The sequence below is a fragment of the Egretta garzetta genome, unplaced genomic scaffold, assembly GCF_000687185.1.
Source record: "Egretta garzetta isolate BGI_Z169 unplaced genomic scaffold, ASM68718v1 scaffold56, whole genome shotgun sequence".
NCBI classification, from domain to species: Eukaryota; Metazoa; Chordata; class Aves; order Pelecaniformes; family Ardeidae; genus Egretta; species Egretta garzetta.
This window is the reverse complement of record NW_009260182.1, coordinates 4,519,184-4,543,497: the sequence shown is the minus strand read 5'-3', so window position 1 is coordinate 4,543,497 and position 24,314 is coordinate 4,519,184. Positions and strand designations below refer to the sequence as shown.

At 36.5% G+C, this 24,314-nt stretch overlaps 1 protein-coding gene across 1 annotated transcript in view; it reads left to right on the top strand.

Annotated features, from left to right (window-relative positions):
• The window catches only part of LRMDA (leucine rich melanocyte differentiation associated), a 678,070-nt gene that overhangs the window by 392,929 nt on the left and 260,827 nt on the right, over window positions 1–24,314 (top strand). Inside the window, exon 5 of the mRNA XM_009641864.2 lies at window positions 2,995–3,121. Coding sequence (XP_009640159.1) covers window positions 2,995–3,121 — 127 coding nt within the window. The remainder of the gene's footprint in view (window positions 1–2,994; window positions 3,122–24,314) is intronic.

The window sequence follows — 24,314 nt, the reverse complement described above, 5'->3', positions numbered from 1 at the left end:
AACTTTCTAAACTTGTAATGTAAAAATTAGATGGGTCTTCCTTCATTAAACAGCATTCTCTTAACTAGTGATTTTACAAACCTAAACCAAGTGCAATGTGTCATGCAATTTATGGATCTTAGTACCTGCCATAAAGTATTTTATGATGGCTGCATTCTGTGTTATTAGTAGCTGTCTTTTTCTGCAGCCATTGGTGTTTGATAATAGTCTTAAAACACCCAAAATTACTTACCTGCAAGCAACATTCCCGATAGTCCCTGTTGACAGTTTGAATAAGTTTAGTGCCCTTTTGTTGTACTTTACCTTCAAAACAAACTGATTGAACCATCAATAGCTCCTGAAAGCTGACAGAGGCATGTCATCTGGGCTAACCCTCTGATAGTAGGTTATCTGTGGGAGTTAACCTTCCTGCATTGTTAACTGAAATGTTTTATGTACTATGCAACTTTAGGATACTGCTGTGATAACCTTAGTAACTAAGTCATACATCACAGTAAAGAGATTTTGTGCAACAAATAACCCGGGATTAAATTTACAAGGGTTGAATTGATATTGTAAAGTGCTCATTCCAGGGCTTTGGTAATCCTTTCCTGTATTTTTTATGGCAAACTTGTGTTACATTTAGATTGAAGCTGCATCTTCATATTTCTAGATAAAATATATCCAGCAAGCTTGATGCTTTTCCTCAGCCCTTTAATAAAGAAGTATTGTATTATTTTCATACTTAGTATGAAAGGAATTTAATAAAAGGAATATGAATAAATGGGATTGTATTTTGAATCACCTTTTAAAAGAATTAATTGCTGATTTACCTTTGTTCTCCTGGTGGGATAACCTTTATGGTACTTACTTTGCAATATTTGCTCTCCTTAAGAAGTGCAAGCAAACCTGGGACTGGTGGTGTAGTTTGCTGTTGAGTTTACGTGGGTAAGGTGGTTGGTTTTGGTTTTGGAACTGGCAAGTACTGGTGCTAATTCTGTTTTTTGAAGTGCAGTCAGGATGCCTTAAAAATACAAAAATACATTTGTATCAAGGAATGCTATTATAATTTTAAGCTCTTTCGAAATGATTGAGAGACTGACATTAGGGCTGTGATCCAAAGTCAGCATAGATGACAGTGCTGTCTTAGTCTGTTGTCATTTTTGTTGCAGCCTGCTTTTCAATGGCATATTTCATTCCATCATTAAACATTTGCTGATTTTCTAATACTGATATTTTCTTCACCTGAATATTCATCTTTTCTCACCCTACACTTATTGGGTGTCTTTACTCATTTTTCGCTTCACTCTTCTTCACTCTTGGCATATTGTTTCCTTCTGTACATGTCTTCATTTGAAAGAATCTGTTGTCATTAGAGCTTTTCTGCCAGTAACGCAAGATGGATAGCTTCTCCTCCACTGAAAGATAAGGGCCAGCAAAATGCCAGGGAGGACTGGAAGGGCAGCCAGGAAAGCTGGGAGGAGTCTGGGAATGTGCCAGTCTCTTAGATCTGTAGCTGTTGTTTAATAAATTGTCTTAGGACATGTTTGGTTTTGCAAAGTGACTCTTTTTCTTCTAAGATCATTGAAAGTCATAGATTGAGGATTCACATTTAAATTGTCTGAGCATTTCAGTACTGAGCGAGTTCAGTTCACTTGTTAATGATCTACAAAGCTCTTGCTTCAGAGGAAAAGCGTACTTGATGGAAAGGTTTCTTTGCAGCATTAAATTTTGCTTCATTGTAGAAGTGGAGTCTTACAGTTTTTTTCACGTGTTTATCTGGTCTTGAGAACAGTGTTCTAAGATAACTCTTACCTTCTAGGACATATTTTTTGTGGTGTTCTTTTTCAAAATGTTATGTTATGCAGAGTTTTCCACTACTTTGATTTCTTCCTCCTGGTGTCAGAAGGGATTGGTATGATTAGGAGGTTCTCTGACTGACTGGAGTGTTATGCAAAGCAGCTAGTCATGGGGAACGTTATCAGTCACCTTTCTACACCCTGCCAGGAAAAGTCTGGCACTTCCCTCGCTTTGCAATGTCTGCTTCACATCTGGTTGACTACATGTAAATAACTTGTACTTGAGGTGGTTAGATATTTTGATTTGCCATGGCTGTGTGCCTTACTTTGTTTCTGATCTGCCATGTTGTCTCCCTCTGCAAGCAAGGAGCCAGAGGTATTCTTTTGAGGCTAAAAAGCTGCTGTACTTTAAATAAAAAGAATAAATAGAATATAGTACTGATGGGCCCTAACAAGAACCTTGAATTCTTAAAATATTTGTCATAAGAATAGCCTCTTCCTATGTGCTTCTGCTTTTAATCCTGAGCTGGGAGCCATATGCCGTAAGGACATCTTGTCTCTCTGGCAGGATCAAACTGGAATTCTCCTTCCAAATGATGCTGGTGTGAAAATGCAGTCCTGGAAAGCAGAGACCAGGAATAACTCTACATGATTTCTCTTGACAAATTCTTTTTGCTGTTCATGTGTCGCTAATGTTGCTGATCATTGTGTTTTTAGGATAAAACAATACTACAATAAAAATCTGAAGGAATTTTGGCAAATGAATACTTTATGAGAATTCTTTCAGAGAAGATACTTGGCAGTTTCCCATGTGTCAGATGGGTTTTCCCCTGCAATGTGGGATTGAATCTTTGGAATCACTCAAAAGTCCTTTTTCCATACTGGCAATTCAAAACAGTTCTCAATTTATTCTATTTCTGGGTATACCTTATACCTCACTAATACCTATAGAGAACATAAATGCTCATGTTGATAATTTTCTGATCTGTTTGATCCACCCAGTATTAAATTGTTACGGGCAGCTTACAGCAAGCTTAATTTGAGAGTGTGAAGTCTAATAACTTTTTACATAAGCTACATTGCATGAAAAAGGTCAACGGAGAGAGGAAACAAAGGCTGTTGATGTTTATTGCTGTTATTTTTTTAGTCATTTAGTCTGTGAGCATGTCTGTGTTTATTACTGGATTTTAACTGTGTACATTTTGGTCCCTGTCAGATATTTTGTCCTGCACAAATTGAGAAACCTGAAATTTCTCGATACTCGGAAAGTAACCAGGAGGGAGAAAGAAGAAGCCTTGGTAAGAGGTGCCTTCATGAAAGTGGTTAAGCCCAAGGATGCTAAGGTAGGAGAGTAAATGGAAGAAATAACAACAATGTGATTCGTTAACACTGTTTTAAAATAACTCCAAAAGCTTGGCTGCATCTTTCACTACAATAACAGGCAAAACCTTTCAAATGAAAGGACTGGTAAATGTGGTGAGGTGAGCAACAAAAGCCTTAGTAATTTTTCTGTGGTCTCATATCAAACTTTACTGTTACATCTCGTTAATGGACTGTGGTTATGTTATCAAATTTCTGGTTTCCAACCTCTGTTTCATATAACAAACTAACTAATGTGTCACTGAGCTTAAAAGAATCTTTTTACCCTGTCTAAAGATATGGAACAACTGTGTGATATGCTTTTGTGAAAGAATGCAATTTTTCTGACAAGTTGTCCCCTGCCTTGTATGTTAAACACAAATGTCTACTGCAGAGCTCGCACCTATGATGCTTATTGGCTTTTAGTGGACCAGCTGATTCTAATTTTGTATGATGTTACTTAATGTGGTGTCCTGCTAATAAGCATAGACATCATCAGAGACAGTTTCGGCAGTCTGAGCTTTTGACACCACTTGCATGAACTCTGGGCGTATTGCACACTGCTGATGCAAAGAGAATGCGAATGTGAATTCTTTGCTTCACCTTCTTTTTCCATTGTTGGTCAATAGACAGTAACAGCAATCTGAGCCTCAGAGTGTTTTAGTTCTGCAGATCTTTCGTAAAACTCCACTCAAATTTTCAGTCTGCTTGCTTTCTCTTTGCTGTTTTGTTCTCTAAAGTATACCATCAATAATTTATTGCAGATTTCCAATAATGCTGAATAATAATGTAGCCGTTATGGAAATGCACTGTTTGGTAGCGTAACAGTGTTGCTAGATAAATGCATTATCACAATTGCAATTGCAGTGCATAACAAATTAATTCAGACTGACTCATTTATAACTACTAAAATGTTAACAGTTCTGATACAAGCATAGCTTTGATATATTGTTTACCACTGCCTTTAGTTATTTCAGCTTCATATATGTAACAACTGAAATAATCGATTTCTAAGCTGTTGTGGCTATCTTATTCACAGCAAACCATCTTTGCTGAATCTGGCCAAATGTAACAGCTGAAATGTTAGATATAGCATATATATGTTGTCTTCCTTTATAATTTTTCTGTACTAATCAGATTTTGGATCTCGTGAAGTGCTTTTTTAATTTCATGACTAGTTAGATTTTTTTCATTTAAGAGACTGCTCTTTGAATTTTAAACAACTTAATAGTGTAAGAGAAGAAAAAAGTGTCTATTTCTTAAATTTGAAGTTCCTTTTCTGGATGAAACTTCTTTTTAAGTCTATAGCTAAGGGCAAATTACTTCACAAATGTAGGAATAACAGCTTTATCTTTTATATATGTAATTGAACCTTTTGTATAGTTTTGAATTATTTACCCACTAAGTCTTATGATAAAACATACATTTATTTCAGTAAATTTGCAGAAGGATCAAATTTACTGTTGTTATTGCCATACTAAAGGGGTTTTTTATTCTTTATAAATGGTTTGGTACAAATTGCTGATGGTAAAATCATTGTAAATGCTTTTCATGGCATGAATTAATGCTTCTTAAGGTGCTACAAAATTACCCTCATCATACAATATTATATACATATTACAGAAGTGGCTAATTTAAAATAAATATTAAATTGGATGCAGAACAGGTATTATAAACCTCTTAAAATTATTTTGAATTTGTGCTTTTTTCCTAGGATATTCATGCTTATAGTACACATGCATGCAAACTCTAAGTCTGAAAACACTCAAGAGTCCCCTCTGCATATATGTTTTCAGATGCAGATATGTGTGTATATAGCTACTTATAGCTATACTCAGACCATAACAAAAGCAACGTTCCCCTATATATTGCAAAGACGATGTGCACAATAGCTATACTTTCAAATTCCATCCTATGTTATATACTGATTACATAATGTTTTTTTATTCTTCAGTGTTCAGGTTTTCTGAATCTTGTGGTCTCTCTCTGTTCATCAGTTCCCCACCCCTATAGTTGTTGAGATTTTTGACCAGCTCCAGCCAAATTTAACAGACAGCTAGTATTAACATATTCTAAGCTTTCTGAAACTAGTTAGAGGAGAATATGTCTTGATCCAAACTAAGAGGAAGACTGCCACACATCCAGTATTGGTCATCAGGAAAACTCCTTAAGGAGCTGACCTAGAGATATAGGACCCTGCTGATACCGAACTTCCTAAGAATGTTTCTTTTCCTTCCCCCTAAGGTGGTAGCCACTGTGCCAGCCTATGCTTGCCAGGAGCAGAGTTGAAGTGATTAGTATTTATCTTGGTGGGTGCCACATGGAAATGTTGTTCTGCCAGATGTAGTAACAACAGTGAGCCTATCAGACTTGCTTTTTCAGAAAAAATACCCAAACGATCCGAAGTTTGGTGGCTTTTTTCCCCCATTATGATAAGCAGGAGATGGTACGGCTTATTCAGCATAAAAAGCAGACTGATGATCTAACGAGGCTGTGATGTGGGGAGTTGTTTTCATTACAGTCTTGACATGAAATACTTGGGAGAGCAAAATACCCCACCAAGAAAAAAATACACAAAATGAGAATAAAAGCAAGAAATTTCCATCTGACTAGCTTGTGTTTACTCAAATGCAAAAGTATCTAGCAATCACCAGTCATCACTAAGTCATAAATATTTTATTTTGTATAAATTTTTTTACTTTCATTTTTCCCTATTTTTTCATTTTTTTTAACAGAACACTGCGCTTTCTTGTGCTTTGCTTCATTTCATCCTTTGTTTAAAATGCATCTGTTTGTGATATGACTGTCTTACAGAAAGATGCAGTCATTTATTAGAAAACAGTTTAATGTTACAATGCAGTGTTCCATCTCACTATGTAAGTGAGCTAAACTTCATTATTCTGTTATGTTTATGTTTTCTTTTGTCAAAATATTGAATGTTGTATCATGCCTGATTTTAATAAAGATTGGGTAAGCCTGGCTGGATAAGAGGCATTGAGCCAGATGAGGAAGCCTTGTTTAATGACCAGACCATGACCTCATTTCACTGGTGTAAGTGTAGATCAAAGTGGAAGATTCCTGTCCAGTGTGAAGTGTGTTTCTGGGCATGACAGCACTTCACATCAAAAAGACAGCTCAAGAATACGACAGTCAAAATTGCTTAATTATGTCCCAGCTTTGTAATTATTCATCCCTGCTTCTACAAAGAGTACAGTTGTCATTTCTTGACATGATTATTTAAAACTGTACCCTTCTTTGCTTTATAGGTATATGAATTGTGCTTCCAACTGTTTCATCTTTAAAACTTAGAGATGCGAAACAGAATGTGATTTGAGAATACTCATTTTAAGACTTCATATTTTTACATTGCATATGATATAAGCAAACAAAATGAAATTATGATGTATCAAAGCACATCATAATTTCATAATTTAAAGGTCTATATTGATGATTATTTAATCTAGATGATAAAATGTGGATATGGCCATTATATCTAAAGTGTGTTGCTATGAATAGATACACACTATTGTAGCTCTCTCTAAATATAAATTTAATTGCTTAATGCTGGGTCAGTGCACTTGCTTTTATAAAATACATATATTTCCCACTATTTTGCAACCTGCCTGCCCCACAACTATTTTTTAGCTTACTGCATTTTTAAGGTTAACATTTTTATCAGTTTTATTTATATAGTGGCATAAGCAAGCAGTGTGTGTTTGGTCGCATGTGACAGTCTTGCAACTTATAGGACCAAATCATCAGCGGGTATACATGGATATACTTCCAAGTAACTGACTTAATATTGTGTTGAGTTATTCTGCTTTCTCGCAACTTTACCAAGAGCATCTTGTCCACTGGGTGGGTCTAAAGGGAAACTCTGTACAACAAAAGATGGCAGTATAGGTGTTTTGAATTTTTTTTCCTCCTCAGATGCGTTGTGTTCATCACAAGTTATAATTATAAAACCTGACATAGCATTTGTTCCCTAAGGAACTAAGATGGAGACACTTAAGCAGAAAGGCAAGTCTAATATCTGCATTTCATGTAACAAGTGTATGTGATTCTTGCTCACACTGTCACTTGGAGGGTAGAAGGAGATTATTTTATTATGATAGGAAGAGTAAATATTTAGGCAGTACAGCTTAAGAAATAAGGTGAGCTAAATCGACAGTGTTGCTTTCGGATCATTGTCAGTATTCTTGTGTTTAAGCTCATAGGAAAAGTTCATTATCAAAGTGACCAGTGCTGATTTATGCTTTTTCAAATTCTGTTGAAATCTGATGAGGCAGTAGGAGTGATTTTAGTAATTTCTGTCCTTCGCTATTTAACAAAAATCATATTTTTCTTTAATAGGTATATCCTATCTGCTTCTAAGAATTTAGGCAAGACATTTTTGCTAATGCATCTCATGGACCTATTTCCCCCTCCCTAAATTAGGAAAATAAGGCTGGTTTTAAAAAGTGAGTAGAAGATGACAGATAAACCTTCGGAGAACATCTGCATTGCTCACAATTTTTATCCTTTTACCAGCACCATTGTGTAGAGATCTTGGCTTCTGAACTTAGAGCATTTGTGTGACTGGGAAGTTATATACTAGATTAATAAGCAGAAAGCTGGTAATTCATCAAATGGCTAATGGCGTTCTATAGAAGACACCTGTGAGACACTGTGGAGAATGATATGTGGACCTGCGAACGTACAGCTGCAGTATATAAAGATACAGGTCAACAAGCAGTGCTACTGTAGTTTGGGCCTTGCCTAATATGTAGGCTTTCGATGGAAAATTCAGTAATTAGCAATATGTGATAGCTTCTTTGATCTTAAAGGTCTTTTCCAACCTAAACGATTCTATGATTCTATTTCCTTTGATTATATATCTAATTAAATGTGCATATGAAGGAGAGGCATGGGCCCCATTCTTTGGTTCAAGTTAATGTGCAACAGATCCCCCTGTCTTTGCATATGATCAGTAGCAGACCAGTGTTGCACTTGCTACATAGCATGCTGTCCTTCCAAACCTAACAGTACATTTGATCTGGCTGTGAATTTGTGCATCATGTGAGGAAGCTCTTGCTGCTGGAAAAGGTGGAATTAATAACAGCATCTTAGAGCCGTCTGCTCAGGCCGGGAGATAAAGAGTTGCCTTCAAAGTGCCTGCAAGGGTGGCTGCATTAAAGCAAACTGAAAGGCAGGCTTGGGAAAAAGCAGCCAACAGAGGGAAGAACAGGGTCAGTATCCAAAGAAAAAGAAAAGACAGTTATGATAGTAAAGTTGAAGATGGGAATCTGAGCTACAAAGAGCTTGGAAAGTAAGAAGCTTGCGTGCAATATTTGAAACTGCAGACTAAGGCATTTTAAGGGGGTTGATTGGGTTTTTTTTCTGTATTTTGTGTCTTCCTGTATGACAGGTCACGTGATTAGAGAGAAAGAACCTCAGAGAATAAGAGAAAAGCAATGAGTTTAAACAGCGGGGACTAAGCTGCAAACATGCAGCTGCTGAAATAGCAGAGGAATGTATTCTCTTTGCTTGGCCTGCTGTAATTCCAGCTGTCAAGAAGGACGAATAGACACGTGTGGGTCATGTGTGTTAGGGTAGGGGGAAAGACTCTTCATTATTTGTTCTTCTTGTGATAATTCTTGAAAAACTGATATATGTTTAGTTCTTTGGGAAGGTATTATGTGGACTGCATTTCAGTCCTTAATTGCTGTTGAAGATACAGAATACAAAAGGTGATGTCTTTTTCCTAAAATTATTCCTTTGAAAAACAAGTATATGATTGTCACGAAGCCAGTATCGTTTTAGCCATTAATGATCCCAATGCACTTTTCACATAGGAAGGGGTGTTACTCCTGGAGCCCTGGCCTTATTCCAATGCAGGTAATTACATTCTGCCTCCACGGATTTCTCTGCAGTCTCAATTTACTAAGGCATTCTTCTCCACCTTCTGCCCTAAACTGTTATGTAGTGTTGCAGTGTGCTAGTTAACCAGCTGCTACTTTGCACCTGAAAGGTGTCTGTCTTTCAGTAGTAGTGAGCAAATTGATCCCTTTGTAAGACTTATTTAATATTTGTAAAGCCCTTGGAGGTTCTCTGATGAATGGCAATAGGCACTGTATATCATTAACACATCCATTTAATTGAAGAAGCTAGCATGACAACTTGTTTGTTACTGCTGTTATTTGATTTTTTTTTTGTTGTTGTTAATTTATTTTTTCTATTTGTGGGTTCAGAACTATGGAAACTGCAATTATTAGGTGCTGCAAGCATATGGTCTGGCTTTTGTCTTGTGATCAGCCGGTTCAGTCTACTTAATAAAATGCCACTCAGCAGAATGTAATACTGTGATATCAGGCAGTAGGGCAAGAATCATGACTGGTTCAAATTCGCAATGGGTCAATATGGCTAGAATTTTATCCTGCAAGTTTTGTTTGTTTATCTTTTGGAAATAGAAACACTGCAAGCAGAGCTCACTGCACTCTTCTGTAGTTTCTCTGTTCAGAAAAACTAATGCAATGGATCTCATCATGAGATGACGCCACTGTTAAGCATAGGAATTGTTCGTATGTTGCATTTAATGAAAAAAAAATTGTATTTAGTATGGCATTAGCAAAACTCTGGGCCATCTTATGTCTATTCTTTTGTTCTTATAGGCATTTTTTTATTATTATTATTTCCTGGAATTTGAGGCACTATATGTCTCATGTAATCTCAATCATGTTAACGATTGAGTGTGATGGTTAGAATATATGCTAGTTCCTAGCCATGAAACAAAGGTCCAATTATAAAATATTCTTTTTTTTCCTGAAAGCTGCTTGTCACAGCAAGGTTTCTGAGACAGAAAATCAGCGGCAAACTACCACTACCAAAGGGTCTACTTGTAATTTTGTAAATGTGAAGCACCTGGTTCAAAAATTGGAAAGGAGTGTCATGGCTGAGTTTATATTTATTGTTTGGTTTGACTATGATTGGATGTCGTATAGTTTTCACAGCAAGCTCTGCAGTCTATATGTATGCTGTGTTAAGACCTGGCTTCACTGTTTCACTGACCCATCAAAAGGTCACCAGCTGTTAGAGACAAACATGGTCACGAGGGCCACTGCAAAGAAGGCAAAAATGATTTGCTGTGGTGGTCTTCTCCGTAGCTTATCTTGCAGTTAGGGACAACATGCTATCAGGAAGATCATGACATAAACAGTTGTATTTTTGTTCATTGGCATCCTCCCTGGCAGAGGTTATACTGCATGGTTTTTAGGCATGTGATTCTCACATACAAAGCAACATTATGTGAACTTTCAAATAATTTTTTATATCATGCTCTCACAATTATGACTTGTTCTTTCTCACCAACTTACATTAACTACCTGAAAAGAGGTTGTAGTGAGGTGGATGTTGGTCTCTTCTCCCAGGTAACAGGCGATAGGACAAGGGGAAATGGCCTCAAGTTGCACCAGGGCAGGTTTAGGTTAGACATTAGGAAAAGCTTTTTCACCAAAAGGGTTGTTAAACGTTGAAATGGGCTGCCCAGGGAAGTGGTTGAGTTCCCATCCCTGCAGGTATTTAAAAGCTGGGTAGACGAGGTGCTTAGGGACGTGGCTTAGTGGTGGAAGAGCAGGTTGGGTTAATGGTTAACTTGATGATCTTAAAGGTCTTTTTCTACCTAAACAATTCTGTGATTCTATTCTATGGTGCAACATAGTTTTAGGTTATTGATATTTTGAAGAAGGAAAAAAAAGATAAAGGTTTATAGAGTTTTAGATAATAAGATTTGTTTAGTTGAACATCCATGTTCAATTTAACATCCACAAAATGAATAATTGCAAGTCACGTATAATTATAGTTGCTGTCATTACAACTCTGTGTACTCTTCTGTTTTTCAGTAGTCTCTTCTCTTGTTGGTAAATCCTAGGATCTATGTTACTGAAAGCTTCCCCCATTTTTACAGGGTAATTTTCCCATATTTCATGGTACTTTTCTATTTCTCTGCTGCAAATTTCCTCCTTAATTCCTCTTACCTTCTTCCCCTCTCCTTGATTCTTAGGGAGCATGGAAGCTGAACAAAAAGTATTTGTTTGGAGCATTTTACCAGATCTTTGTGATTCAAATGACTGTATTCTTTTTTCTTCTTTCCTGCCTTGAAGTACTACTTTCCTTCATTAATATAAATCTTTCAAGAAACTTTATTTTATGATGTAGTTGACAACTTTGTGGTAGTGAAGTTTCTGTATCCAGACCAAAGAAGTAAATAAACAAATAAGAAATGGAGCGCCTTTAACATGTCATTCTCTGCAGATTGTTATTCCCCGAGTATTCTTTGGTTTTGCTTGCCATTTTTAATGATGTCGGTGATGATGCTATAGCCCCTGATTCTACAGAAGTAGGTTTCATCTTCCATCTGCTTTCTTTTGACATTAATGGGATCCTGGTCAAAAAAGAACAGTCTACAGCAAGCTGTGGGTTACAAGTTCAGGTGTAAAGACCTAAATTATATCTGGGAACAAAGAACCATGTTTTCGGCATAAAATGTAGTGCAAGCCCATCTTATAGCATCTTGTTGTGAAATCAATGCTAGATTTTTTTTAGTGTTGCCATAGTCAAATGAGATGGATAGAATGAGAGGACAGGAACAAAAGGGGAGGTAAAATGAATGCTCCTGGTATTGGCTAATATTTCTAATCACTTTGGAAATAATGCAAGTGCCTAAAAATAGTAGTCTAGTGCCATTTCAGATACTCTAATGTGTACGGCAGGTCCCTGTAGGGATGGCAGATAAGTATCTATGAGAGATGCAAGCTTTTCTGGAGCCACCACAGGAGGCTGGGCCCAGATACCGTAGGGTGGCTAAAATGCCAGTAGAAGCTTGTGTTTAAGCAGCTGAATCATGCCTTTCCTGTTGCACTAAAAGAGAGACTGTGTGCTGCAAAATATTGACAGGTCAAGAACACCAGAGCATTATAATAATAATCCTCCCTCACACGAATATCAGCCAGAGCGTGGTCCAAGAGGCACGTAGGGCTGGTAGTGATGAGGTCATTTTCTCAAAGCTCAAGCATATCGGTCATTCTCTCTTCATTAATGACTAAGAACATGACCAATTTGTAGCTGGTTCACAAGGTATTTCAGGAAAAAGAATTAATAATTTGTTTTCAGAGAAGGACTAGCATTCCTCCCCTTGTCTCCACCCTTACGAGAAATGTATAGGCCAAAGGGATATTTTGTAAGAAACCCTGAACTTTTTTGCCTAATGAGTTTCTAAAACTGCTCCCTTTGTCCAAGAAGAAGGATGCAGCACTGCTCACTTAAAATCATGTTGAACTTACAGATTCTGGTTCTACTTCCTGAATGTTAGTTAAAGCTGATGCTAGCTTCATCGTGTTAAAATACAGGGAGAATAATTTTATTGAAGTCTGTGCCTTATTGCAGAACACAATGCTGACTATAGCTTGTCCCAATCAGGCTGGCCACTGAAAATCTTACCCAGTTTTGAATGAAGCAACAATTTTTCAGTTGACTTTAGGGGCAATGGAATGTTCTTTCTACAGTCAGTTTGCACACCTGGAATCATTATTGATCTAGGTGAAAGGCATAAAAAAACTTATGCTGACCCAAGTACCCTTTAAAACTCCTAAGAAATCTTCCACAAAAATCACATTGTGATTTCTCTGAACTCTGAATTTTATTGCTTTTCTTTTTTATTTTTCTTTTTTAAATGCTTCCTGTCCTTTACAGGACCCACACTTTACAGACTGATATTTTAACTTCCTTGAAAACCTTGACTGAAGAGCATTTTGCCCATCTTGCAGACAGCGGAGCTGACATAAAACATTTAAGATGTGTTGACTTTGGTTACGCATCCTTGTTTCAGGGGAGAATGAGGGGTTCATTGTGTGGATAAAAGGCTCAAAAACATTTGTGACTGAGGACTGGTGTTCTTTTTGAAGGAATTACTGAGCATAAAGCTTTTGCAGTAAATTGTTGTCCTGCTTTATCTTTGTTATTCACAGCATCCGAGAACAAAATGTTCATAGGAAAGCATAGAAATTGTAATTAACCCTGCCATTAGGAACTTCTCTGATAGATAAAGAAAATTTCAATCATGTTTCAGAAATGGCATTGCTTTGAATACTGTTCTGTGAATGATCTGTTTTGGAGCTAGGGTTTCTTGTGACTTTAGCAGGCAGGGAATCCATACTTAAGTTACGTGCAAGGTATGTTTCAGTTCTGATGTATCCACTGACATTATATGAAGGTGCCTAGTAAACGCAAGTGCGTTGTCCCAAAGATGATTCATTTCTGTTTCAACCTTGATGGGGCTTGAAAACCTTAGGCATTCTTTCTTGTAAAAGAACCTGTGGGTTTGCTTAATGATTAAATTACAATTGCCTATATGTTTCTAATTCCTGAGCTTGAAGCAGGAGACGAAGATTTCTGATACATCAATACAGCAAACTATCATACATATCTTGCTGTGGCAAGTTTCATTAGGAAGTATCATTTGGGTTAAAATAAGTAAGTTCAGGATTGAGAAATTAAGACCTTTTTTTTTTCTTCCCACATTGTAAGACTAAATATACAACTTTGTTCACATAACGGTTACAAACAGTTCACTGTGTAGGCCAAATGCTCTCTAATGCAGTAAAATTAAGAAATAATATGCTTTGAAAGTGATTTATGAGTGTGGTTAAACTGCCAGATTTACAAAGAAATAGTTCAGATCTTGGGAAGCCTCAGGAGTCACGTCAAAAATGAATTTGACCATGATTTAAACTGCTACTTTTCTTACATGACATTTAATATGTGTACTTTGGAGGCCCATATGTCTTTAATAAAATAGCATTAAGTTTTAAATATGATATGAATGCAGTCAGTTTCTAAATTCATAACCTTTTCCACAACTCCAAAATGCTAACCAATAAGGGAGTCATACATGCAATAAAACATAAACCTTAGAAAATAGTTTTTTATTAGAATGGTTAGACAGTTGGCAGCTGTGTTGTAATGTAATAAATACGTGCAGCCAATGTGGGTTTATCAGTCTTTGTTTACACTGTAAGCAACTGGGACCAGACAACTAATTATAACTGAGGCCCAAAGGTCATGAAAAGTCTATTTTGTCCAGTGAATGTGTACTGCTAGGTGAACCTTATAATGCTAAGGAAAGTACTCTATTAAGAAACGCTATAGGATGCTTCCCAGTTGAACTTTTCTGAGAATATCACGTTTATTAGAGAGTCATATACTTTAAGACTGTTCTGAAGTGCTAAGTATTTAAAAAATTATGAAAAGACATACACAGTTCACAAAGGATTTAAATGTTTAGCAAATGATAGCCAAGAGAGTTCGGCGTTCTGTGAAAACAGATACAGGAGTCTGGTCTATGCTGAAGTTTATGCTCAATAACAAAAGAATAGTGTATCTTGAGGGGTATTTCTTCGCAATGTGAGATACTTTATTTTTTTTGTTAAAATGATGTATTTTAAGATTACTTTCTGAAACAGAAGCTAGCCCACAGGAAAACCAGCTTTCTGGGTAGCTTGAACTTCTATTCAGAACAACAGATTCTGAATAGCTTGCTGAGTTACCCATTTGTTCAACATGCGTAGAACAGTACTGCAAGCCTGATCCCATATTCTAGGTAGTCTGACATTCTAATGAAAGCTATTGAAATGGTGTGGGAGTCAGGAAAAGACAGATTTTCTGTGTACTCTTACGAGTGTGTGGGGGTGGGGGGTAAAAGCTTGATTGTGGTATACTTTTTCCTCCAAAATGCTTTCAATGATTTGATTTCTGGTTAGTGTGGTTCTAGAAGAATGGCAAAAAGTAAATTAAAAAAGTCTGCTTTGAGATGTATTACAAAGCATATATTCAAATGCTAATCTGTAGTCCTCCAGAATTATGGGTCCCCTAGAGCATCCAAAAAATTATTAACAGCATGTAATCCAGCTCAGTGTGAATGCATCTTTACTCTGTTAGCCAAATCTTTACATAATACAAATCATTCTACCTATAAAAGCACAAATATGTTATTGTTCTCAACAGGCAATTTAATGCAGCTATAGGGAGGAGAATAAGAGAAAAGAAGATTACAAGCTGGTTGATCATGCTTTTATTTCCTTTAAATCTCTCAGCATTTCTCTGTGGTTGTACTTGTTTAAAGATTGTACACAACTGTGCTGTCTATATGATTTGGAAAGCAAATCAGCCTAAATATGAAGTTTCAATGGGTGTAGTTTTTAGGGGATTTGTTTAATTTATCACAAATACACTTTTTAACCCAGAAGCAGTGCTGAACTTGTAATCTTTTTTTTTTTTTTCTTATAATTCGTTTGAAGACTTAAGTTTTGTTGCAGAAAGCTCATTTGTATTTGCCACCCAGTTGTGCAGCTTTAGCTGCAGAGGAGCTATTAAAGTTAATTATTTTCTGGAAGGTTTTCTCAAAAGGACTATTAGTGTGAATGCATACAGAAAGTATGTGAATGAGGGAGAAAAATGTTTTATTGAAATAATGCACAACTCTCTCCAGTAGTGCTGTGGAGTCAGGATCCTGCTCCAATGTTATTATGTGAATGCGACTGAGTTTAACTGGTAGTTCTTGTAAGCAAGGAGGTGGATCCACTGTAGCATAAGTGTGCCGATTTTGGTCATCTTTTATCATTGCATTCTGCTATTTTTTTCACTGGCTATTATTTTGCCACCAGACTGCAGCTTGTGACTCACTGTGAAGTTTTTAATCTGTATGAAAATAATAGTTTTGCTCTTTGTATTGCTTTTGTTATTTCCCACTGTCGTTATGGTGTATGGGTGCTACCTGATCAACAGTGACTGGAAATTTATGTAACACATTCAGCTATGGGTAAGCAGTCAGCCTATTATTGTCTCTAGCTGCCAACAGAAAATGTGAACTAATTGTTTGTTTTAAAGTGAAAGGTAGAGATACTAACACCGGAGAAGTAGTCTCTGTAGGAAAAAGAATGGAGCGGTAGAGGCAATGAATGTACCTGTTCTACCTGTTTTCATCAAGCCCATTGAGCACAAACTGGAAGAAACCGTACATAGTTCTGAGGAAAAATAGCATTCCTGAGTTTGAAACAGGATGTCACTTGCATGTTTTGCAGTTAGCTACAGGTCAAGTCCATTGGATTGCTGAACATAAAGCATAAAATATTTGTGCTGCTGGGTCTTAGAGCTATTCTTGGAGAACTTGCTCACTTTGCATGCATTTTGGCAGGAGTTTTGTGCTTTGTTTCATATTGCATATTGTTCCAGAGATGTCTAACAGGCCACAATATTAATCCATCGCCCCAGGTCTGCTCAAATTTATAACTGTGTTGCTTTTGTGTAATGTCCCCCAGCTTTTTCCCTTCCTTTTATGTGATGATTTTTCATATCTTTATGGTCTGAATAAGACTCTACAGTGCCATTTACTTCTAAATAACGAGTCAAAGATGTGTGCAATTTTGAAAGCTGGAATGCTGTAACAGGACTAGGCAAAAGCACTCTATGTGTGGCACAAAATTCTTCTTTCATATGAAGAAAACCTTTGAATCCACTTTTACTTCTCTTGAGTAGATTCTGAAGGAGTAGTCTGCCGTGTCAATGTGAGCAAGAGGAACAAATGCAGATCTGTGCCATGTCAAATGGTCTTTCCAAAGCAGAACTCATTAAAATGTCTGCACACGTGATTCTAGTTTCAAAACAATGAAACAATCATTCTCTAAATATAAAGAAATATTGCATTGGCAAGACTTTCAGCAGCAGCTATACAGGTAGTTTGCTGATAGGAGTACTTTGGATTTTATTGTTTCTCTCTGACACTAGAGAATTCTTACAAGGAGAGAAAACAATTCAGCTTGTGAATAGAAAAAGATCTTTAAATTGAATTCATGTACCAGGCCAGAATGGTGCATGGTTTCTCAGTAAAGGACACACCTAACTTTCTGGGAAGTGTTGCTGTAAGGCCACTGACAGTTGCAAAGTAAGGAAAGAAAAATAACAGAACGCATTTTATTTTCTTGATTTATTTTTGAACATGAAACTAGAGATGTTATTTTTCATAGCAACTTCTTGATTTCAATGCAACAGCAACATAGCATTTGGGTCTTTTTCTCCCCCATATATTTAGCAGTTTCTCTGGAGAGAACTTCTGAAGAACTGTTGTTTATGTGAAGCACTCTTTTTCTCCGCCCTCTCCTCCACCTCCCCCTAAGTAGAAATGAATAGATATGTTGTTGGTAGAGGACTTACTTGGTTTGTCCTCTTGAGGTCAAATTTTGGCAAGTGGGAAGTCTATTTTTTGATTTGATAAACCCCTAGTGGAATATGGTTTGGCTTGTAAAAACTGCTGTATACAGAGCCAATGGTTTTCTTGTCCTTTACAGCCTGGTCTTCTACCTTCTGCCCAGAATGCAGGGGAAACCAATGATCGCTGACTGAGGCAGTGTCATAGTAGGACTACTGAAAATTTATGGAACTCTAATTAAACCTAAACCGCACTAATTCAAGATATATAAATCTTGTGTAATACTGATACAGTGAAGTTAACATGAGGGCTGGTGTGGTCGGGAGAGCAAGGCACATGCCTAATATTCTTTGCAGTTTTACAGCTGGGAAGCAATTATGTTGCAATCTAGACTGTCTGGTGATCCCAAAGAAGGTTCATGGAAGTTAATTTCAAGTTTACTTTCAACCAGGGGATGTCAAAATGTTGCATGCAGATAGAGCTGCTATTGCAAATTTGAAAAATCAGGTATCTTTTATTGGCTTATATGTGGAGAAAAGGTTCAGCTGAAGATTTTGCCTATGCTATAGTTACTTGAAGATGAGAGTAGTCTCTTCCAATCCCTGTATTGATAATAAAGACGAAAACATTGCACTATCAGGGCTAGTGTTTAGATGGATACATGATATATCTGTTCTATGTGGCAGAAGAAAATACTCTTTCATATGCTCTCTTAAAGAAATAGATTACCCAAATACTAATATGCCATGTAAATTGAAAATGGTAGCTATTTGATCTCAAGATGGAGAAGAGCTTAAATTGCTGGCATATCATTTTCTCACCTATAATACTGGCATGGTGGAATAGCTTAGTTGGTAGCAACTTGCTGTAGTGGCAATAAAACCAGCCATTTACCTACCCTGTGGCTGAACTTCTGGGCCTAGGCTGAAGAGCCACCCCTTTGTATCTGTACTACATCCTGCCTGCAGTGCAGTGGCTAGAACAGATTTGCATTATCAGTGGAGACAGGATTTCATGCTTTCTCTTCTGCACTATGCAAAGAAAACTTACTTTTCTGTTGTAACTTGTATTGGAGAAGACTTCTTTTTGTAAAGGGAGAAACGCTTTTGGCTTTCATGTAGGCTTTCAATGTTGGTTCTTCTCCACTCAGAAACAAGTCAGAAAAAGAACATAATCACTTTTTCCTTTGCTAGGAGCATAGGAAAAGCTCTGTATCAAAAAAAGTAGATGTGCCCGGTAAGACGAAAATCATAAGGCAGCCTATGAGCATAAGATATCACTATTGGAAGGCTGGTAGCATGGCCCTGATCCGAATCTTGTGTGCAGATTCAGATATATGTTTGTGTGCTATTACCAGCCCTCCAGGGTTTAAGAGGGTTTTTTTGAGGGCTAAGAGCTGCATTGTCTTTACAAAATATCTTCTTTCTCCAGGTTCTGTATAAGTTGAGAAGTCTTTTAAAGCCTCTGTGTCAGATCTGCTCTCTGTGTGAAGTCTTTATAAATATTTATATAGCCCTACTGAGGAAGAGTCAATCCATTAGAATGCTTTAGGCTAAGATTAGCACTTGTGAAGCCTATTTAACCAGATATGAGTTTACTTTATTTAATAACATTAAAGAGAGAGTAAAAGAAAGCTTCTTTATCAGACAGTGGTAAGATCTATGAAACAGGTTTATTAATGTCTAACTTTCAAATTATACTTGCCTCAGAATTCATAGAAATAGCAGAGTTATTTCCTTTTTGATTTGAGGCAGATTAGTATGTTTGTTAATGTTGAAGCTGCTTCCCATGAGTGCAGGCCCTTGATGAGGTCATCAGCAAGCCAGCCCGGCTTTCTTGACTCCCATATGTAATGGAGCAATGCTGGTTTGAGTTTATATGGCAGCTAATGCTGATTTTTTTTTTTTCTTCTTTTTCCTTTTCAAAGACATGCTATTCCTGATTTTATGGAGTACATGCAGAAATATCTTGTGATTCATAGTTGGCTCATGCAAATATCTTTAGATCAATGAATATTTGCCACAGACAACTGGCACACTATAGAATGAACCAGCACCAAGATAGTGATATTGCGAATGGTTGGTCTTCTACAGGTCCAATGCTTCTAGCAGGCTGAAGATTCCTTGTATTGCTGCTAGCTTTTAGGATAAAGAAAAAAAAAAGTGTATTTTTGCATAGTACAGACCTCTGGCAACACTGGAGATAAATGTCCCAGGCAGAAGCATAACTTCATGGTAATTCTTGAAGACCTATATAAAGGGTAAGTATACTTTGGGTTCAGTCACATATGCCACATAAGGGACATCAGCCATTGCACATGTGGATGTCTGTTTATAGTAACCATCTGACCACAGACCTCTGAAACAATCATTTCCTTTAATGTTATATATATTTATTACCCCTGAAGCTCTAGTATGCTTTCAGAATCTTACAGCATTCTCTTGGCAGTAATATAAATGAGAGGGTTGTAGCTCCTGAAACCGTCCTATTGTCATATTTTAAGTGTACCTTTGAGTTCAGGATTATACACTCCAGAAAACTGTTCTTGCTATACCATTGTTCTCTCTTTCACTCCTGTATCTAGAACATGTTGGTCCCAAATTCCTTCTATGTCACTCAGAGAAAGAGGCTTTGAGAGACAATTGTTGCAGCATGAATCTTCATTCCTTCTGATTACTGTCTCTGAAATAAGAATGGATGAATGTGCTTCCTCAGTTCAGAGATGCTCCCACCACGCAGGTTTTTCTTTTCTTTTGAAGAAAGATATTCAGATCTCCCTTTCTATCTTTCTCTACCTGTCCTTGCTTCCCAAAGTAGGGCAGATTGACTCTCATGAATGGTAGGACTTGGAATGATCTTAAAGGTGTCAGAAGGGCATGATCAAAGTACTTTTCTAGAGCGAGAAAATGTAATAATACTGAAACGTTTCTTGGCAATCACAACAGTTTGGGTTAGTTTGCCTATTGCCATGCTCCCCCTTTGCCACTCCCTCAAGAAGAAAGTAGGCTGTATTAGAAAAGCTTATATTTTCAAGAAGAAACTTTTCCCTTTTTAATGTGCTTATTGCAGCCCTAAGAATATAAATGCTGTAGACTGTTTTAATTTCATATATTTGACTTTTTTATGAACCTCCTGCAGACAATTCTGGAACCACTAACTACAAGTTTTATAATTGCCTCCTCACTTAGTTCCCTTTGAGTTTTCTTCTGTTAACTGGGCTTTTTTTCTCTTTTTCATTTGTACCTGATTCTTTAACTAAGGTCATTATAGGAAGTAAGTCTCAAAGTGGCAAGTGTAGGATTTCAACTTTTATTTACCTTAATTTAATTTTCTGAAGACTTCTAAAGTTAGTTTGGTACAATCATACCTCCAGGTTCTTCCAGGTGAAAAAATTTATTTTTATTTCTGTAATTCTCTCTCTTTTTTTAACTGACCCCCAAATACAGTAATTTAGTTTATAAAGAGGAGATCTGCTGGTTTTTGTCACCTTAGATCTGCACTTTGGACGATAATAAGTAGGCTAGACTAGAAATGCAGCAGCTGCTCTTGAGAAGTGAAAACAAGCTGTAGCTGTGGAGAGGAGGCGACTGGCAAAATCTGAACAGTAAGCCCACTATCCCTTTTTGTTTAAAATAACATGCCTATAAGTTCCTGTGAGCAGCAATGATAGAAAAAAAGTTGTAAAAAACCCAAGAAAAACATAGAAAAGACAAGACTGAGTGTTAACTGGATGGGAGGAAGCTAGAAGTGTAAAGCAGTTTATATTTATTTATCTTGTAGGATCAGAAAAGTACGTCATCTTGAGGGAAGTTAAGAAAATTTAGATAATGCAAGTGTTTCCATTACAGAGAGGTCGCACAGAGGGAAAGACCTCTCTGAACCCTTCTTAGCACAATTCAGTTAAAGAAGCGTTGTGTTTCCTGACCACTTCAACAACTGAAATACACCAAGTAAAGACGCATTTATGAAAGTCAGGGACTTCTGTTAATTGTAATTCAATAGATTCCAGTTTAGTATACCAAATTCTACCTTCTGAAGAACTACATCCCCAGGTCCAAGTAGCTGGTGATCATAACTGCTTATGCCTGTTTTAACGTGTACTTCTCAGTGAATTTAGTCTTATCTAGTATTGAAACCTCTTTAAGTTCCATCTAAAATATAGTATTTTGGTGTAAGCCTCATTCATCAGAAGTGAACACATTTTTAGTAGAAAATCCATGAATGTTGTGTTTTATCATGCATTTGTCTGACTAATATTAAGAAAGATTGCCAAAACCCTTTAGGTTTTACTTATCTCAAAGATAAAAAGAGGTCACACAGCAAGCCCCGCATCCACAGATTAGTTGCATTTGAAAAGCTGAGTCATGTTTTTCATATAAATCATAGGGAATGGGCCATTATGAACACCTTGTAAAACTCAAAAGGCTTTATGATTGTTAATAGCTTCTGCAATAGTGATTTACTGGCTAATTTGAGACAAAATATGTTGCAGTGTGGGCTAAGAGAATGTGTTATCCTATCTGCATAAATAATAGTATGTTATTGGTTGTGCACTTTGGAGGCAAGTGGAATGTCTATTACCTTATATCTTCCAAGTAGATTTGACATTTCAACTTTTACTTATGACTTAAATCAACCTGGTTAGTGACAAACTGTAAAGTTGAATCATGCATTAATTTTTTTTCCCTGCATGTTATCCATCACTGTACTAACCTGTGAACTAAATGTAAGTTGTAACAGTGGTAATCACTCTGTAACTGCAATTTATTCAATTGAAGACCATCTTATTAGTGTAAAAATAGTTTGAAGCGACATTTTTATAATGACTGTGATAAAACTTTGATGTATCCTAAATGTGTGCGATGTAAGACATTTATAATGGCCCCAAGTGTAATATTAAACACAGCCTTTTAATGCATGTAAAAAGAGATCAGTTAGTTTTGGTTATATTACCCAATACAGGTTAGATTCTCTTCTGGAGTTAAAGCATTGCTTGCTGGTTCTAAATGTCAAAATTAGTGGAATTTCAAGACGGTTAAGTGAATTTGTATCTTTTGAGATGTACTGGACAGGTAGCGTTGCAAAGAGGCGTTAGCTATTCCGTTCATACGCATGATGGTCAGTGTCACTTTATTCCTGCTCTGTACACATGGGCTCTGCTAGGGTACCGTGTCCTACATGGATAAAAACCTGAAGAGTTGTAACTGCCATGTCAGTTCAATTCTCAGCTTCTCTGTTGCAAACGTTAAAAAGCATAATGTTCAAGCAATGAACAGATAGGAATACTGTCAATAGCATGGATGTTGGTCTCTGGAGAGTGTTGTAATGGGATCTTGCCCACTACAGATCTGGTGATAGATTCCAAATGATAGATCAGGTAATGGGATCTTGCCCACTACAGATCTGGTGATTCCAAATGATAGATCAATGATGAATATCCATCATCCTGTGTGGATTCTTGAATGTAATGTAATTTTCCACTTTTTTTTTTAATTTGTTATTTAAAAATATTTACATTATGCCCTTGTACATACAAGCAAAAATTGAAATCTTCAGAACAGCTTAAGTGAGCAGTAATGATTGGCTTTTGTAGAAAATTTCTCCAAAAGATATGAAGTGATGGGAAAGAATATTATCAAATGCTTCCAGTTCAAAGGTTGTCTCATAATTGCATGCCTCTATATCTGCTGAAGATTTTGCAAAACTCCACAAAATCTCTTCTTGATATTCAAAGTTTATAAATAATCTTCAGAGTTTAAGAACAAAAGCCCCTTCTGCCCTGCATTAAAAGCAAAGAGATGCCTTAACGTACACTTACATTACTAACACATGATTTTTCACTTGGAATGACATTATTATATTAATGTTTCTTTTTAATCCTTCAAGTGTGTCACTTTTCCTAAACATTTCTTCAGTTACCTTCTTACCTCCCACAAATGCACCTTTTTTCAGAGATTTTTTTTTTCTACCTATGATTAAATTTTGTTAAAGTAACCATGCACAAAATTTCTTGTATTTCCAGGAAATCCATCTGTATTTGATAAGCCAGTAATTGCAGGTTATTTTTACTTCTGTGTAAGGTGATGAAATAATTAATCATATTAACAGTTGTTAGATTGTTGTTATGTTTTGGATTCTGGATCCTTTAGATAAATAAACTTGCCTTTAGAGTGGTTGTATAACAATTTCACTGAATAAGAATGACTTTGTGGTGGTCTGTAAGAGAGTTGTGTTGGGAAAAAAAAAAACAGGACAAAAAAATTCTACTGAAAATAGTGGGTTTTTTAAGTGTATAGTGTGTCAAGATATCCCCAAAAGCCTGTTTGCTGTAAATAGTGAAGATTTCAAGAAATCACCTAATTGTCAGACGGCTTTACTGTAAGACTATTTCTCGGTGATTTTTCTCTCATAGTAAAATTCATAATAGAATAGCTGCACCAGTCATTCAAACAATTGTATGACTGAATCCTTTCAGAGTGATAGTGGTTATGGATGACGTTTGCTAAATGTCAAAAGAAACTAGCATTTGGGCACTATACAAGATGCATTTTTATTTGTATTGACATTTTAGGCAAAATTCTTCAGTTTATTTACATTTCATGAGAAATATTTTAAATATTAATTTTATTTAACAATATTAGAAATATTAAAACTATGTCACAGACTACTGAACAATAGTTTAAGTATGTCCATGCTTTGTTTGCTGTGCAAACCTCATAGTCTCTTTGTGACATAGGTAAGATGTCTGGAGATAATACTTGAGTTGAAGAGCTATTGTTCATCAGAAGACTCATTCTAGGATGATTATAATAGAAAATCATTTCCCATAAACCTTGCTGTAAATCACTTGAATAAAATCTACTATGGTTATTATAGGCAATATGTCTTATCTGGTGATGGTCTTAGTAAGCTGTGATAGGTCACTGGCAACATGTGGCGGT